Source organism: Salvia miltiorrhiza, chromosome 1, assembly GCF_028751815.1.
Source record: "Salvia miltiorrhiza cultivar Shanhuang (shh) chromosome 1, IMPLAD_Smil_shh, whole genome shotgun sequence".
Taxonomy (NCBI): domain Eukaryota; kingdom Viridiplantae; phylum Streptophyta; class Magnoliopsida; order Lamiales; family Lamiaceae; genus Salvia; species Salvia miltiorrhiza.
The window spans coordinates 71538492-71556470 of record NC_080387.1 but is presented as its reverse complement, the minus strand read 5'-3'; the positions used below and the strand labels follow the sequence as shown (position 1 = coordinate 71556470).

Here is a 17979-nt window from a genome sequence, read left to right as displayed (position 1 = left end):
GTGTATTATTTTTAAGATATTTCATTTTGCTTTTGTATGCAGGACTGTTTTTTCAGTCACTCCTTTTCATATAGGAGTATCATTTTTGTAATAATAAGATACTAGTATTATTTAATCTACCAAACTAAATAAAAGTAGTGTGGGGAGTTTGAATATATACTTTACAAGTCTATGACACATAAAAGTTGACTAATATGAATGGGAGGAGGAAAGTAAAAGTAATTAATATAGTAAGAGCATTGAATTTTCCCATTATACCCTATCTATGTCTCATTATAAACTAGCAATGTGATTTTAAAAGAATATTAAACATACATTTAAATGCCGCTAAATAGTACACCATATTTATGATATGAAAGATACAAAAACCTAATTTCTCTGTGTTTCTATTTGATGTTAGACACTATTTCTGTGAAGCTTAAACCAATAGAAGATGGGCACGTGGAAATGAAGGATAAGTGGATAACCTAGAATAGTACTGATAAGTGCCATTTAAAAAAAAAATGAGAAATTGATATAAAGAAATTGACATGTCAAAATATGTAAAACGTGGGCTTCCCAAATATTTTCTTATACTGCTATCTTTTAGATATAAGGTACATATCATATTATAAAATTAAATACTATATATTATAATTAATTAAATAATTAAATTACAACCAATTAATATAATTTAAATTAAATGATCAAATAAATGAAAATACAATCACACGATATCAGTTTAAATTTGTGCTTGCCAAATATAGTAAAACATTTTGTATGGTCCAGGCCCATAATACATGTTGGGCGGCTTGTGATGCAAAATGTTTTCACATTTTTGCTTGAACCAATCATATTCATACTGTTATCCAATTGACACAATAGGAACTTAGTTCTATCTTGTCAATACAAATTCGATCATATCAATACAAATTATTCTCATCGGATGCTCTTTGGATAGATCCTTAATGTATACTCATTTCGTCCACGATATCGTTTTCACTTTTGCCATTTTGGTCCGTTCACAATATCATTTTCACTTACATTTATAACAGTAAGATCCCCAAACTCCACTCACATCAATAACGAGACTCAAACTTCTCACAATAATAATCACTACTATCAACTACTATCCACCACTTTCTTAAAATTCGTGCCGTTCACAAAGTGAAAACGATATCGTCGACGAAGGGAGTATAATTTTAGAAATCGTTTATTTTTGGAGATTAATTTAAATAAATAAAAATAATATAGATAAATCTATTACTAGTATTTATTAAGATATATTAAAATTTTGAGATGTTATAAAAATGGAATTGAAAAAAATTTAATAATGAAAAAGCTACTCAAACATGAAAAGTAAACTCCCTTTTATTGTAACATGTGTATCACACTAAAGCAAAAAACAGATAAAAGTGAATAGATCCTTTATTGTATCATGTTTGTTATTCAACCTTATCATACCACGTTTAATGGATTTTCGATAGTGAAATTTGAATCCAAAACTTTTGGCAACAAAACTTGTGAGCTCCACTATAAAAACTATGAATCATGACAATATATATATATATATATATATATATATATATATAAAATTTAATTTAATTGTTAAAATAACATTATTTTAAAAGTACTCGTATATTGAATCAATATATATTTTATACAGTAGTTTTTATTATTTATATTTTATAATATATATTTATAAAATATGAATATTAGATCACAGAAAAAGACAACATCAAACTAATCAATTATGAAAATAATACTTTAATGAATAATTCAAATAATTAATTATTTTATACTCCAATTTTACCTAATATGCTTGCTCCCATATCTATTCAGTTAAATCATCCGTTATTAAAGATCATGTATAAGACACTAGTTAACATGTATGCAAATATAGTTGCCTCTACAAATAGAAAGATGATCTAGGCAGAAAAATATACTCCCTTCGTCCCGCTCCAAATGTCTCCTTTCTTTTGGGCACGGAGATTAAGAAATGTGTATAAAGTAGATAAAGTGAGTTGTTGGAAATTATTTAAATATTAAGTATGAGACAACCCAAAATAGAAAATGAGACATTTGAAGTGGGACGGAGGGAGTAGGTTACTAGATATACGAGATAGTATATATATCGATATGTCGTCGAATAAAAAGTACATTCTTGATCAAACTACAATCAATGGGGTTGGTTACTTAGTCATAAACGATTTACAGAGATCTATCCTGCCTAGAAGAATTCAATGCTGATATGAAGCAAACAGCCAGTCAAGATATACACATAGTCTCATATATATACATACATACCTCTATAATTGCATCCAGCCAGCCCCATAAAAGCACATAGATGAGATTTCATTTGATGATGATATTGCCTACAAATCTGTGGAACCAGAGATAAGAACAAAACAAGTGTGCAAAGTTAAAGCAGTATTTTCCCAGATCACCAACACAAAATAAATTACAAACACAAAGAGAATCATGTATCCTCCTCAACGAGGCATATGTATGTACTCTAAAAGTCAATCCTGTTAGCACAATATGATGAAGAATATTCAGAAACTACTTACCTGATGATGTTACAGAAGCAGCGAGCGTGCCAGACTCGACCAGCACAGCTATCTATTGATTCAACTGGGGCGTAGTGTAGCTTTACAAATAATTCAGAAAAACTTAGCAATACAGAGCAGAAAGGCATATCTCAAGACTAAGAGCATTATATATGTTATGAAACCTTCCTGTAAATGCAAATATAAACCAACGAACAATGGGATAAGCCGAACGAGCAATGAGAGCATATGACATGTAAGATATTCCGGCCATCAGCACATGCCACTTTTGTGTAACAAATACAGAAGCAAGCCAAACAAGAAACAAACAAAATCTGTTCAATTTACAACTCCAATTGAAACAACAAAAACTAAACTACTTGTGTTATTTACTTGCAAGAAGGCCACAGTGATGGAATATACACAAACATTGTAAGTCTACATAAGGAAGAAAGTTCAACAAAGATGAGCAATTCACAAAAGTCATCTAAGTTAACATACAAAGTAAGTGACAGGATTCAAGTTTGAAAACCTTCAACGCAAGCAATAAATCGAACGGTAACTCAGCAGGCCACGTCATTAAATAGCATAAAATGATCGATCCTCTAAGCCATTGCAACATAATAAATCATTGACAATTTGGCATCATTCAAGAGTACTTTATTTGAAAACTACAGACACCACAACCACATTAAGTATTCAATGGCATACTAAATCAAAGAACCAAGAAATTCACACGGCTATTTGGTATTCCATGCCTTAGTTTCTTCATGTTTGTCCATATACAACAGTTAGCACCATATAACAACAGTGAAGCTGAAATCCTGATTTAGAATTGAAATTTGAAAGAAGCTATCACAGAAACCACCTTAGCATTCAACTTCGACACATTCATGGATAACTCGTTGTTGATCAAGATACTCCCTCCGTCCCACTTCAAATTCAAATGACGGAGGGAGTAGTACTATTGAGAAAATTCAGTTCCTTATTAGATCATAACATCACTGAAAAGCATCACCAAGAGCCACATTTTCTATATCCAGCAGCACAATAATCAGTATTCAACTAATGACTTTGAACAATAAGCATATCAACATTGAAGTCGAACAACAGAATAAGGCGTAACTTTACGATCAGCAAGTAATATTATACCTCCATATCCATAATAACACCCACAAATTACAGCATAAAAAGCGCATATAATCTGCTATAGTAATCAGGATAAGCACTCGCCCTAGCTGAACTATATTTATGTATAATTTTGGGTTAAAGAAAAAAAGAAAAAAAGAAGAGGAAATCACTTCTTCAAGCTGCCGCGGACGCCGGGCCTGGCCTTGGAGGGCTCAGCTTCGTTGGTGCCGTGAAGGTTATTGAGCTTTGTTTCGTCGAAAGGGACCTTGGGATGGCGGGCGTCGTGGTGGATCTGCATCGATTTCACGTCGGGGGCGGTGACCTTGCAGAGGGGGCACTCCAGCTTGGCGTGGCCGCCCTTCTCCTTCCCGCAGCGATCGGCGAGGCCGGCCTTGCCTCCGCCGCGGTTGGTGGTGGCGGCGTCGACTTTCGCGGCAATCTCCTTGGCTGTGTGCTTCTTCGGTTTCGCCTTTCCGGTCATGGCGAAGGTTGAAATCGACCAAAATCGGGGAGGCGGATTTTGGCGCCGCGGGGGTTTACTTTACGCTGAATACGAATTGCGACGACGCCGATCACACACAATATACCGCAGTTATGTGTATATGTATGCATATATATATATATATATGCGTGCTCGTAGATTTTTTTTTTTTTTTTTAAGGGATTTGCAGAGTGATATACATGATAAAGATTCTCTCCCCCCTTTTGCGAATTGCGATTTCGATCGATTTATTGTGTTTCGCAAAATTATGAGACAATTTAGACCAAATTTTTACTCTATGCTTCTAACTTGTAGATATTCGTGGATTTTGTATTTTTAAAATTTGTAATTTTCAAAGTTCATGCATTTTTTGTTTGGCCATAACACCCCCAAAAAAATACTCATAATTCGAAAATTTTCTTTAACAACAGGGTCTGTATCTCATTTATGTTTGTTAATTTCCAATTAAAACTAACATGTGAAGGATACTAATTAATTAAGTTTATCGTTAATAGGTTTAATTTTATGTTCACTTTGTCGATGAGGCATTGCTAGTGATAAAATTGAGAAACTTAAAAACTCTTTTTTGTGAGAGGTCCGATTCAATCCCGGCGATGTTTTCTCACTTTATGTGATAATGTATTATTGTTGTATTAAATGGCTGTGATCCCACACGTAAGGCGTTCTCACCTGCGTGCGATGATGTTTTCCCACTATTAAGTGACGGGTTGCATAATTGAACGCTCTACGTGCGGTGATATTTTCTCACTGTTGAGTGATGTTGAAGTCTCACCTGCGTGCATGTTGCATAATTAATAGTATTCAGATGCTTCTTGTAACTTAAAAAAAAATGTTCACTTTTCGATTCAAGTTGTGAAAAATGATTTAACAAATAGAAGTTACAAAATTTAAATTTTATATACAAAATAACTTTCTATCTATTTTTAGACTAACTCCACTATTTATAAATATTTCATTTATCCTTATTTCTAGTATTTTTTTTTATCACTCATAATACTAATTAAAGAAGTTCTTTAATTAGTGGAGCTCTTTGGCACTCCCTTGTATGAAGTTCTTTGGCAGGGACGAAAGGAGTAAAAGTTTTTTTTTGAGGTTAAAGAAGTGACCATATACTCAAGACATATCAACGGTTACAATATCTTGGAGCCAATCCAAAAAAACGGAGACCCAAGTACTCTCACTCTGAGAGGTCACAACGAAGCCCGCCAAAGCATGGGCCGCTCTATTAGCACTCCTACAAACATGACAAAAGTCTAAGACAACATACTTGCACGCATGCTCGAACACCTCCCAAAAATCATCGCATAGAGAGTCGGAACCGCCGCAATCATCTTGGAGCACGTGGATAGCAAGAATGGAATCGGTAAAGAGGAAAGCTGGACCGATGTCGTGCTCCAAGCAAAAGTCGATCGCGATCATCATCGCGTGAAGTTCCCCGAGCAAAACGTATAACATAATTATTTAATTAATTATCTATATTATAGTTATTTTTTGTAAAAAAATAAAATAAAAATTAAAAAGTATAAAAAAATTAAAAAAATAAGTACAATGTAAATAAAACAATAACATAATTAAATTCAATTTATATTTAAAAAATAAATTAAATAAAATAATATTTTCTATTTTAATAGTACTAGTTTGTGGGTGAATAGATTTGTTGTTGTTATTATTATTATTATTATTATTATTATTATTAATAAAACATAGTACTATAATCTATTCTTGAATTAAATTTCCCCCGTTTTCCCTTATTGTCAGGCAAATTCTCAAATCCACCGCCTCCCACCATCGCCGCCGTCGTCCGCCGCTCCCATTTCAGCATTCAGAGCTACTTTTTCAGCAGCCAGTTTATCAGCCCAAATTTGGGAGGTCTCTTTCTCTCTCTCTCCCTCTCCCTCTCCAATTTTTTACTATTAGTATGACCTTCCAATTTCAGGAGCAATGTTGATTGGTTCAATTCGTGGCTCCAAACCTAGAAAATTTTCGACCTCACTCTCCCCTCTCCAGTCTCTAAGCTCCCGTGAACCTACGACCAACCCACTTTACAATTTTTTACCCCAGTCTAACAATCCAAACAACGTTGTCGCCCTCGTTTGCTCTTCCCTCAAGCAAAAGGATCACGCCTCATTGGATTATCTCAAAGAGCAGGGTTTGTTTAGCCGCTTCACCAGCCTTGAATTATCAAGAATCTTGCTGAGATGCCAGTCCGATTCATCAGCAGCCCTCAGTTTCTTCAATTGGGTGAGAAATCGTTTGTGTCTCCTACCGAATGCGCATACTTACTGTATTATGATCCACATTTTGGTTTGGTCTAAGAATTTTAAGCAAGCTATGAAAATCCTGTCAGAATTGGTGCAGTTGAATGCAAATGTCAGCGATTGTGAAAGACTCAATGTGTATGAGAGCTTGCTTTCGAGTGCGAATGACTGTAATTGGGATCCCGTTGTGTTTGATATGCTCATCAAGGCTTATATCAGAAACGATATGGTCACAGACGGTTTTGAAGCTTTCAAGAAAATGGCGAAGCTCGGGTTTGTTCCGAGTATTGTTGCTTCTAATTGTCTTCTGAATGGGTTGTCGAAGATGGATTGCTTGGGGAAATGCTGGGAAGTTTACCAAGAGATGTTGAGAATTGAGTTACGTCCTAATGCTTTCACAGTTAACATATTGACTCACATCTTGTGCAAGGAGGGTGATATGGATAAGGTAAATGAATTCTTGGAGAGGATGGAGGAAGAGGGATTTGACCTAGATACCATAACATATAACATGCTAATTGATGGGTATTGCAAGAATAGGAGATTGAAGGATGCTGTTTATTTGTATAATATCATGTGTATAAGAGGCATGGTTCCTGATTTGATCACATATACAACTTTGATTAATGGTCTCTGTAAGGGCGGTAGTGTGAGAGAGGCTCATCGGTTTTTCAGTCTGATGGTTCATCGAGGGTTGACGCCTGATGCTGTTTCATACAACACTATAATATATGGATACTGCAAAGAAGGGATGATGCAAGAGGCAAGATCGATGTTGTTTGACATGATTAGAAACAAGGTTAGCCCTGATGACTTCACTTGTTGGTTGCTCATTAAAGGTTATCAAAATCTGGATAGGATGATATCTGCACTGAATCTAGTTGTTGAGCTTGCGCGTTATGGCATCATGGTCTCACCAAAGATATATTGTTATTTGATACTTGCTTTATGTAAGGATGACAGGCCATTTGCAGCAAAGTCTATGTTAGACCAGATGTCTCAAAATGGTTATGTGCCGAATGCCGAAGTGTATAATGAGTTAATTGATTCTCTTTCTAGAGGCAAATTTGTCAAGGAAGCACTAGAGTTGAAATTTGAGATGGTGTCAACAGGCTTGAAACCTAAATTGAGTGCATATAGAGCTATTATTGGAGGCTTGTGTGAATTAAGCAGAAGCATGGAGGCTCTCTCCTTGATGCAGGAGATGATTGAATCTGGTTTGCCTCTGGATATCCAAATATGCAGATCTTTGGTGAATGGGTTGTGCAAAGAGAAAAATATTTTTGAAGTCGAATCACTATTGAGTTTCTATGCCAAGGAGTTTCAAATCTTTGATGCGGAGTGTTATAATGCAATAGTCAGGGTACTCTCTGATGTAGGTGACCCCTCTGAGTTAATCAAATTCCAAGATAGGATGGCAAAACTAGGGTATGCACCAAACAGCCTAACATGCAAGTATGTAATAGATGGCATGTGGAAAGCAATGAAAGCACAGAGGCGTGAGCTACTGGTGGAATGATGTTGCATCTCTTCTTGAACCTCTATTTCCATCTCCAAATTCAATCTCAAATTCATTTACCTCCAAGTATGAGAATCACATGTAAGTTGAGATTTTACAGTCTTCTACATGATCTTTGTGCTATTGCATAGAATTAGAATCTTTCTAAATGATCTTTGTGCTATTACCCTATTTATATGTGCCTCAGTTCTTTGTATGTGCCTCAGACATATTATCATTGACGTTAGGATCATATTAGGGATCAAAGACAGTGACATGATGAGACAAATAGACAGGCATGATATAAGTATTGGTGGCAGTATTTTGGTTCTAGCTGTAATGATTAGAATCACTCCAACTTAATTTATTCAATTAATTTACCTCTGTATTCTGGTTGTTGACTAGGGTGGTAAAATGACCTTTTCTCTGGTTGGAATGACATTACAACCTCCCATGAAGTTAAATGAAAATGTAGTTTGGACTTGGGTAGGCAGTCTGTCACTCTCGCTTGGTACGGGAAACAATCCCCAAACTGAAGACAGACCCTCACTCACAAACTACTCTCTGAAATTTGCAGAAGCTTGAGGTCTACTGTGTAGTGAAGTGCCAATGGAGCATAATCCAGTTTTAGTGAAGTGACTATAGTTAGTGGTTCTCTCCTTGAGAAGTTAATATGTTTAGCTTCTTGAGCTAGTTACTTCTGATCATCACACGTTGTATGACCTCTTTAGTTGTATTTGTTTTAATCTAGGTGACCACTTTGACAATCCTGTTGGAGCATAATTGCTGCCTACCATCATTTAATCTAATTCTCTTAAAATTCTTTCATAATTGTCAGAAGACATGGTTGGTAAATTTCCTTGTAAGAAGTAATGGAAGTTGTAGAAGTTTAACCGATGAATGACGTAGAAGTAAAAGGCATGGAAGTTGAGTAACATGTTGGATTTCGTTCATGCTTTGCTGGCAATCATGCATTTTCAGTTTCGGCTTTGTCATATTCTCTATTGGATTAGAAGAACTAGACCAAAATCATAACTGCAAGAGATGGTATTAAGAGGTCCCACATGGTTACACAAACCACAGTGACCACAGATAAACATTACAGATACATGAGCAAGCCATTCATGGACTGTCATATAAGTTTTTTATACATCCAGATTCAGGTGCTGCTTCCATCTATTGATTACATAATAAATTTTCTTCATTTGGTTTCAAGCAAGCCCCTAATGGTTGGATTTTCAGCGTTCATGGCCATGGCAACCTGAAGTGGGGTCGAAGGAAAGGAAGGGAGATTGGTGGTATCTGGCTTGGTGACGTTATTCCATCCCTTTGCGAGGATTGAGCTTGCGCAACCATCCAAACCTATGTGAGTCACATGCTTCACATCCGTCGGTAATCCAATTTCCATTCCCATTTCTGTGTCTTCTAACTCGTCTTTGTATACTAAACAGTATTAGGGGTTGTTAATAGGATTACAGCATACAATGAACATACATGTAGAGAACAATGGAAACTTTAACGATGCATAACAAACCAATTGTGTTCATATGCATCACTTACCGAATGATTGAGAGAAGTTCTTGAAATTCTTGAACAGCTTCTGGAATCTTGGAATCGCCAATAGGCTTGAAGGGCTCTTAAAGTTTTCACCAGATAAGCTCTCTTCATCTTCCTCGTATTCCTCCTCCTCTTCGTCCTTCTCTCCTTCATGGTCAGAACAAGAGGTAAGCATTCAATATAAGGTAAACACATACAGTATAGGAAGATGGTGGATTTAATGTTGGTCTGTGAAAGAGAGTATTACTTGTGGGAGTTGAACCCATGTCCATCTTTGATCTCTTAGCTTGCTGCAGCCCAACCGCAATGCTCGATTCAGAGATGCATCCTGCAGTGAAAGGAAACAGCACAAATCTTTCCATTCGATCCCTCATGTTACTGTTCTGAGAGAGAGAGAGAGAGAGAGAGAGAGAGAGAGAGAGAGAGAGAGAGAGAGAGAGAGAGAGAGAGAGAGGATGATTGACAAGTTATGAAGTGGTTTGGGAGAATGGGGTTGTTATAATATATGCCACCTTACTTGCTGTGTTTAAAAGTAAGGACTAGAATACTTATATTATATGAATGTCCACTTAGATTTGATGTGAGAGAGAGGGGCAGGGAGATCCAATGCTAAAGGTTTTGTTAAATAACACTGTATCTACTAGTCTATTCTTGGATTGGAGGTGTAACTCTCTCTCTCTCTCTCTGTTAGTTCTGAATGGTGGGGCTTGCTGCTCATTCACTGGCCTCTCTTGAAGGAGAAGCCTTCCATAGCCTTGTACATGGTAGCCTCCATTTAGTGTTATTTTCATCTCTTTCTCTCTCTCTCTCTCACACACACACACACACACACACACACACACATTTTTAATTAGTCCTAACAAATACGCTTTTATTACACTCCACCAAACATGAGTACATCGTAAGCAAACTTAAACAACTGTACAGATTGCAAGAACCAAGTGCTAAATAAATTGTTTATTTGATTTTATGTGGCATGGTATCTTGATTGGTGTAAAGTTGGAACATCATTTAATAATTTCCTTAACCACTCTTTATTGTTATTTTCTCTTTACCAAAACCAATAAAAAGATTGTATGTACATTTGATTGGTTAAGGGTTGAGTTCTCATATCATCACACTTGGCCTCCTAAAATGAAAATGATGGGGCAATCATATCATTATATTTATATCTCTCATCCATCATGATTTTATATCTTCAATGATTATATGATATCCTCCCATTAATTTTGTGGCCTATTATAGTAGGCAAATTAGAGTTAAAGGTAAGTATAATAATATGTGTAACCTAGGAGTTGGGCTTTGTACCTTAACAATATACTACAAGTCTACAACTTTGTTTTTAACAATATAAGGCAGCGTGGTCTTGCATTTCTTTCTTTGATTATTTGTGTTTTTTTCTCCTCAATTCTTTATTCAAACCTTATACCTTTTCTGATATCTAAAACATAATTTCAAGGCCAATTTGGCTTTGTAACTCAAAATTGATAGCATTTTAGGGTTTGTCATAAGGGTGACTATTCAAATTTGAGTTTGAACTTTTGTTTAATCCGCATCAATTCGAAAATCTAAATTAAGTAATTTAATATATTAAACTTTTAAATTATCATAATTTGTTCATTTTAAATTTATTTTTACATACGTATATTGTCTTTCAAATTATATATCAAATTAAAGGTCCTTTCATTGTGTTTCATTAAATACATACATATTTTATTCAAAACATAATTAAATGAAAAAGAAAAAAGAATTGTGCTCTAACCACATAATGAGAAAAAAAACGAAGAAATTACAAAATAAAACTATTTTAAAGATCATATGAAATTTACGTAAATGATTTTTTTTTTCAACGCTAATGAATTTTTTCTTCAATGCAAATAAGATTTTACATAAAAAAAAAAACTTGATTTTACATATAAAAATAAACTTTTATAAAAGGAAATAAGACTTTTAATTGGATCAATTCGAGCACAAGTCGGATATAGGAAATTAAGAATTAGGAAGTGGAGGCCCAGCCTCGTATATGTTGACTTGTCGAGTAAAAGTTTTTGCCCTTCAATTAATATTTCCATCAATTTGCCTGAATTTAACAGATTTTGTTCACATCTTAAAAATTTATATCCATCAATTTGTTTTCATTATGAAGCTCATCAATGTTTATTTAGCAAAGAACTATATTTGCTTAAACTATGTAAATTATAATTTAGGCTAATTTTGTATGAAAAATTGAAAAATACAATGGCCCATATTTTAATTCTAAAATTCCGGACCAATAATTTATTTTACAACAATGTTACTTTTAATTCCCACAAAGAAAAAATAGAAAATAGAAAAAGAAAAAATAGAAAATAGAAAAACAGAGTCTGAAAACATCAAAGTAAGCTGCGAAGCAAAACCACATACGACGTCGTGCAGTAGTTTGTGCGAAGCAAAAATCACTTCGAATTGAAACATAAAATCCCCCCAAAATTTCAAAACCCTCACTCTGATCGGCAACTTCCACCGCCACTTCCGCCGCCGCTGTAAAACTGCCTTTCTCTCGGGAACAACTTAACAAGTTATGGCGGACGTAAACGGAGAGAAGCAGGCGCTTGAGCAGCAGCTGGAGCGCGCAGTGAGCGCTCGTCTTCAGCATTTCAAGGACCAAGCCGAGTATATAATTATAGCCATTTATTTTCGTGTTTGTGCTAAATGCTGCCTTTTTGTTCTTTTTTTTTTTTTTTTCCAATTATTCCTTTCTCTAATAGTTGTGGATTATGCTGGCAGTTCACTGACGTTGGAGTCCGTAAGGAGACTCTTGGAGAAGGATTTGGGCCTTGAGAAATTTGCGCTCGATGCACACAAAAGATTCATTCGCCAATACTTGGAAAAGGTTAACTGTTCGTTATTTACTTCAGATGTTTGAAAATATTCAGTTTTGTTAATTCAGCGGCTGAGCGAGTGCTAGTAATTTTAAAGGACTTCCATGTCGCATTTTCGTTCTCTGTTGTTTGGTTTTGCAAATTCTTGTTTCTGGTTGGTGTATGATGTAGATTTGTGAAGACATTTAACATCAGCGGTAGTGTATTCTTGCTGTTGGTCTTGACATGTTGTGGACGCTTTGTTTAAATCCTAATATGGGAGCAACGAGCATCTACGTGTTAGTGGAAGAGGCACCCACCCTTTTGTTGGAATAACCATATGATTCTGTTTTACACATTCTGATAATTTATTAGCCTCTACAGGTAACCTTCCTGTTTGTTGAGCTGCTGTAGAGTGTAGGATTTCTAGGGGACCATCATAAGAGATGTTAATTTTAGCTGTGTTTCTGCCAAATACGTTGATATCAGAAAATGTCTAATGTTATTTCAATTTGCTTGAAATTGTTTGACAAGATTGAGCGGTTCACACATTTCCACCGATTATTTCTTTCAGTGCTCAATTTTGATGATAAAGACGTGTGCATTACATCATGAGTGGACTTATGTTGCCTAAACTGTTTGTTTAAAACTAGTGTTGCCTGTGAAATCCTTAGTTATATTTCACTCATTGTGCGTAAAAGTTCCCACACACATGGTAACCCACTCTGGTTGCGGTTCTAGTTGTGCTTTCCAATATCCGAACCCACCCCTCTCTGTTTTTAGAATGCCTTAATTGAAGGCCAAGAGTAGCTGAAATCAAATTGATCCATGTTCTGCAGCTTTGTTTATTGAAAGCCCAACTGCAGATGACACCCATATGAAATTTGAGATGACTGTTTATTAGAAGGCCAAAAATGTCTGAACATAGGTTGACACACGCTGTGAAAACTTTCTTTATTAGAACATCAAAGTGCACTTGTCATCCTTATCTAGTCTTTGTCTTAAAATATTTGTTGCTATCGTTTTATTATTTTGAGTATTTAGCTTATGCACTTGTGCTATAAAAGGGCTATTTGGCAACAGAGATTTGCATGAATGCCCTTTTAGTGTACAGTCGCATGTTCACCATGGATGAATATGCGATACATAGAGGAGAAAAACACCTACTTATGGCACTATATTGTTTGGGTATTTTGATTTCTGGAATCTTCTTTTGATCTTGAGATGTTGAATTTCTAAAATCTAACAAGAACAATATCAAATTTCTGTTAATTCCAGATAATGGAAGATGCTGATGAAAGCAATTCTAACCCGACAACTGCAAACATGGACACAGATGAGCAGTTAAGTATGGAAGAAGAAAAGGTTTTGCCTAAACAGCAAGAAGCCAAGAGCGATCCAAAAAAAGCCAGCCCTGGGAATGAGGAAACAATGGAAGACTCTCCTATAATGGGTGTCCTTACATCTAAATCTGAAGTTGACACTCAATCTTCTTTGAGCAAGAGCACTATTAAGAAGGCCATTTTGGAAAGAACTGATCATCTTCAAGCTAATTCTGAGTCCGTATTTTTGATTTTCTGAACTGATATTCTTTCATCCAATAAATGAATTTGTTCTTTTAATCCCTCTGAAAAAATAATAACGTAAGAGACTACAAAGTAAAAATAATGAATAAAGATTGTTGTAGCAAGAATTGGTGCTTCTAGGTTTAGCTTTACTGCTATGCTCAGCTATTTAATTGATAATCTCTTATAGTAAACTGTTGTCTTAATTTCAAAGTACTGCCTGTTGGAAAAAAATTAAGTGTATTGCTCTGTATTTCAGCAAAATAACTCTGGCCGGAGTTCGCCGACTTCTAGAGGAGGATCTTGGTCTTGATAAAAACACCCTTGATGCTTTTAAGAACTTCATAAGTCTACAAGTAGATCAGGTAGGAACAATATTTTGTACATCTGTGGATTTCTCAAAATGTTTGCTGGCTGAATTTATTGTTATTTAGGTATTAGAAGGGGCTAAATCTGTGAAAGATGTTAAGAAGAAAGCCTCAGAGGACGTGAAAAGCAGAAAGCTAAAGAAGGTCAGCAGCAAAGAGGACTCTGATACTTCGCAGAGTGGAAGTGATGAGATGAGCGATAAAGTGAAATCGAGGAAGGAAGCTGCTCCCAAAAGAAACATTAAGAAATTGGAACAGCCAAAGAAACGTAAAATCTCCGAGAATGATGATATTGTTGTCTCTCCCAAGAAGCCAAGCAAGCTTGTAAAAAGGGAAAAAGAGGAGGATAATGAGGATGGAAGTTTATCTGAAGATGGTCAATCTAAATCATCTGTTGAAAGACCAGCCCTGGTTAGTTTTTTATGCCAACACCTTAATTGCAGTACCTAATATGTGGCTGTAATTGTACTTAACAATATAAGCATTTTGACCAGCAGAGGAAAGAAAAATCAGCTCCTGTTTATGGGAAACAGGTAGAGAATCTGAAATCAATAATCAAAGCTTGTGGAATGAGGTTTGTGCATCTGTTTGACCATCTGTTTTACTCCCTGTGTTTCAACCTGTTAACAAGGTCACTTATTTTTGGTCTTAATGGCCAGTGTTCCTCCTAATATATACAAGAAAGCTAAACAAGCGCCAGATAACAAACGAGAAACCATTTTAGTGAAGGAGTTGGAAGGTATTCTCTCAAGAGAAGGGCTATCAAAAAATCCCACTGAGAAAGGTAATAAGTGATTTGGTATGCTAGCTATTTATGGACATACTGTAGTGCCAAATGTGGAGACCGGTTTGTTAAAATGGTTTAGATGCATGACATGGATCTCCTAGGGTCTAATCATGAACCTCAGTTTTGGAAATTGAAAAAGAGAAGTTAAACTAGCCTAGTGCCTAATAAAATCAAGAACAATGGAATCTTATCCAAGAATATTGAAAGTTTTAAATGGCAACGAATCATTTCCATCCTACATTATCTTGATCAAATTGAATTTAAGCTATTGTTTTAACTTTGGGAAAACAAGGGTTGTTTAGAGAAAGTAATAAAAATGTATTATGAGCTTCTTGACGGAGCTAAAATGTCAGGATAAAGCATTCTGTTTTTCATCATCATTGCTGCTTGTTCTTTGGTATTTTCCTCATTCAAATTATCACGAAGCCAGTCCATTTCTGGGGAAAATATATTTTCTAGAACTGAGATCTCTCACTGTTGGAACTCCTACCAATTAGTTTTGTTTGAAATTAGATGTAACTCAGCCTAAGCCAAGCAGTTCAACTTCCATCTCAATGTCCAGTCCACAAGTTTGATATGTGAGCTTGAAGTACATTTCTGTCTTTATAAAATGTCATCAATATGAAGTGAACCCCACAAGTAGCCAAAATTAGCTTTGGTAATGATGATTCCACAGTAATGTTGTCTTTGAGTGAAGGGAGAAGATCATTAAGTTAATAATAATATATTTTGGTTGATGAAATTTATTTCCATTTAGCCACATTGGCCTTATAAATTGAATGTGGCTTGGGAAGGCTCTCTATGCCTGCATTAGTGTAATTTCTCTGGATCCAGTTTTCCTCACCCCCAGCACATGCACTCACACACACCCTCTGTAGATAGAATGATGCTGCCATTTTCATGATTTCAGAAATCAAAGATTGTCGAAAGAAAAAAGAAAGAGCCAGAGAACTTGAAGGCATTGACATGAGCAACATCATTTCCAGTTCAAGAAGAAGATCAACGTTTAGTTTTGTGGCTCCGGAGAAACCTGTAGTTCGTGGTAAGAAAGACAAGGTTGATGCTAAAGATAGTAAAAAGAAAGAAAACAATGTCAAAGATCTCAAGGATGACAATAAAGAGGAAGAGAAGGAGAAGGAGAAGGAGAAGGAGAAGGAGAAAGAGAAGGAGGAAGAGGTGGAAGAGGAGAAGGAGAAAGAGAAGGAGGAAGAGGTGGAGGCGGAAGAAGAGAAGGAGAAAGACGAGGAGGAGGAGGAGGAGGAGGAGGCAGAAGAAGAGGAAGAAGATGATGGTGATGATGAGGAACAAGATGATGAAGATGAAAGTGAAGAATTCGATTTAGGTAAAATTAATAGATTTTCATTTAAGGTCCCTCGTCATTTTCTCACAGTTACTTGCCTTAATGATTTGAACACTGACGCTTTGCACTTTGACATCCCACCTGTTTCCTAGTGAGCTTATTTGATGAGATAATTTATATCCCTCTTGGACTGTCGATGTAACAGTGCAACAGAGGAGCAAACTCTGTTATCCATATAGGAAATACTGATCATGCCATACCACAAAATTGAATATACTGTTTAAGTTTTCTTACCCATTATTCGATCATTTTTGTTTGCAGATGAAAATGAAGAGAGCGACTAAGTTTCAAGTAACAGAGGTTTGTAGATGGCTGTGACTATTCTTCAGAGTTGTATAGTTACAGAGAAGCTGTGGTGTGCCAAAGTATCTGTATCTTCAGTAAATTTATCCTACAGTTGGGGTAGGTATTTTGCAATCCTCACTGTTGTACCGAGCTTTATTTAGCCATATTGTAGTATAATTTGGGAGAACAAATTGATTGATAAATGCTAAGTATAGTGATTTTAGTCTCACAACTGCCTGCATCATATTGTGTGTTACCCATCCTAGTCTGCTAGATTTTGGATAGCGATGAAAGTTTGGAACAGTGTGGATTGGAGTAGGATTCCTTGTGACTGACATATTGTACGAGCAACGGACCCTCATCCGAGTTGCTTTCTCCATGAAGCTCTAGGGACGGGGCAGTTGGTGTGATTTTACGTCCTCGATTCAACAATCTATCCATCAGGTATTGCCAGCATGTTTGTGGGAATACATATTGTGCTGTTGTAGGTAGATGCAAGTGTGGGGATGGTTGTGTGATTGTGACATAGCATTTTATCTTGATAGTGGAAATGTTCACTTTTGGTGGGTGGGAAGGTGGCACTGTGTTTGGCTCTCAGCATAAGCAGATAGATGAGAATTTGTTCCAGCCTTTTCACGTACTAGACAAGATGTGAAAAAGGCATTGCATTATGTTTCAATTATTTTATAAAGGAACTTAGTTACTATCCCCCTTGGGACTATGTATAGGGCGAGTTTCATTTCATATAATTTTGTTGTCACGTGACATTTCAAGATTGATGATGTTGGTATAATTAAACATTTATGGCGTGTGGTGACAAATATTGAATTTGATATATACATAGGGTTGGAAATAAAACTTAGAACTATTTTTAGTCCTTAGATTATGAAGATCTATGGTGGATTCATTATTTTGTTAGATGTATTTATGGCTCAGAGTTTGAATCCCGTGAGGAGCAAAAATTTTAGTTTTCGAATTTATGTGTTTTACATAGAATTTATATCTATTCCACTTAGAATTCATAGTTTATAATTTGTATTTTAATAGAGGTTTGTAGTCTAATCATTGAAATGTTTATGTTATTAGTGGTATAATTCTACTTTATGGCGAGGGATTGGTAATAAATATTGCATTTGGGAAATATTACTCGAAATAGAGTATTTCGTTTTATGTAGACAATGCTGAATCTGTGTCCTAGTAAGTCTCAAATCACTTTCACAATTATAGAGAGAAGACCTTTCTTGGCTACTTTCAATAATTTCTATGGGTGTGCATGAAGTAAATGTATTTATATGTGAAT

General features: G+C 35.7%; 4 protein-coding genes across 10 annotated transcripts; 2 read left to right on the top strand and 2 right to left on the bottom strand.

The window, feature by feature from the left end:
* Positions 1-3643: 3643 nt before the first annotated feature.
* LOC131005786 (protein METHYLENE BLUE SENSITIVITY 1-like) lies at positions 3644-4420 on the bottom strand. Its single transcript, XM_057932870.1, has one exon. The coding sequence runs from the start codon at positions 4138-4140 to the stop codon at positions 3826-3828; it is 315 nt and encodes a 104-aa protein (XP_057788853.1). The 5' UTR covers positions 4141-4420; the 3' UTR covers positions 3644-3825.
* Positions 4421-5890: 1470 nt separating this feature from the next.
* LOC131005774 (pentatricopeptide repeat-containing protein At5g40400) lies at positions 5891-10138 on the top strand. 6 transcript variants are annotated; one of them, XM_057932854.1, is made up of 4 exons: positions 5891-6402; positions 6509-8019; positions 9160-9309; positions 9515-9943. In XM_057932854.1, exons 1-2 carry the CDS (start codon positions 6360-6362, stop codon positions 7936-7938), a joined length of 1473 nt encoding a protein of 490 aa, XP_057788837.1. In that variant the 5' UTR covers positions 5891-6359; the 3' UTR covers positions 7939-8019; positions 9160-9309; positions 9515-9943. The 6 variants fall into 6 exon arrangements, with proteins under 6 accessions (XP_057788837.1, XP_057788835.1, XP_057788833.1 ...); XM_057932852.1 differs by adding an exon at positions 8323-9080 and having other exon boundaries at positions 5900-8019; positions 9515-10138; XM_057932850.1 differs by having other exon boundaries at positions 5900-6030; positions 6098-8019; positions 8323-10138.
* LOC131005784 (CRIB domain-containing protein RIC4) lies at positions 8937-9854 on the bottom strand. The gene is made up of 3 exons (XM_057932868.1): positions 9722-9854; positions 9478-9621; positions 8937-9360 (listed from the first exon to the last, which is right to left on the bottom strand). Exons 1-3 carry the CDS (start codon positions 9846-9848, stop codon positions 9119-9121), a joined length of 513 nt encoding a protein of 170 aa, XP_057788851.1. The 5' UTR covers positions 9849-9854; the 3' UTR covers positions 8937-9118.
* A 1691-nt stretch (positions 10139-11829) lies between the features above and the next one.
* Positions 11830-16911, top strand: LOC131005776 (uncharacterized). Of its 2 annotated transcripts, none has more exons than XM_057932857.1 (9): positions 11830-12126; positions 12241-12346; positions 13593-13873; positions 14139-14244; positions 14314-14658; positions 14745-14821; positions 14907-15031; positions 15945-16376; positions 16656-16911. In XM_057932857.1, the coding sequence occupies exons 1-9, from the start codon at positions 12035-12037 to the stop codon at positions 16676-16678; spliced, it is 1587 nt and encodes a 528-aa protein (XP_057788840.1). In that variant the 5' UTR covers positions 11830-12034; the 3' UTR covers positions 16679-16911. The 2 variants fall into 2 exon arrangements, with proteins under 2 accessions (XP_057788840.1, XP_057788839.1); XM_057932856.1 differs by having other exon boundaries at positions 14742-14821.
* Positions 16912-17979: the final 1068 nt, after the last annotated feature.

Bases quoted from the DNA above. Each gene is read 5' to 3' on its own strand.
- LOC131005774 (XM_057932850.1), top strand. From the start codon at position 6,103: ATGTTGATTGGTTCAATTCGTGGCTCCAAACCTAGAAAATTTTCGACC.
- LOC131005784 (XM_057932868.1), bottom strand. From the start codon at position 9,848: ATGAGGGATCGAATGGAAAGATTTGTGCTGTTTCCTTTCACTGCAGGA. The intron at 9,622-9,721 runs GTAATACTCTCT...CTGACCATGAAG, and splicing joins CATGGGTTCAACTCCCACAA to GAGAGAAGGACGAAGAGGAG. The intron at 9,361-9,477 runs GTAAGTGATGCA...AATACTGTTTAG, and splicing joins GAACTTCTCTCAATCATTCG to TATACAAAGACGAGTTAGAA.
- LOC131005786 (XM_057932870.1), bottom strand. From the start codon at position 4,140: ATGACCGGAAAGGCGAAACCGAAGAAGCACACAGCCAAGGAGATTGCC.
- LOC131005776 (XM_057932856.1), top strand. From the start codon at position 12,035: ATGGCGGACGTAAACGGAGAGAAGCAGGCGCTTGAGCAGCAGCTGGAG. The intron at 12,347-13,592 runs GTTAACTGTTCG...TGTTAATTCCAG, and splicing joins TTCGCCAATACTTGGAAAAG to ATAATGGAAGATGCTGATGA. The intron at 16,377-16,655 runs GTAAAATTAATA...TTTTGTTTGCAG, and splicing joins AAGTGAAGAATTCGATTTAG to ATGAAAATGAAGAGAGCGAC.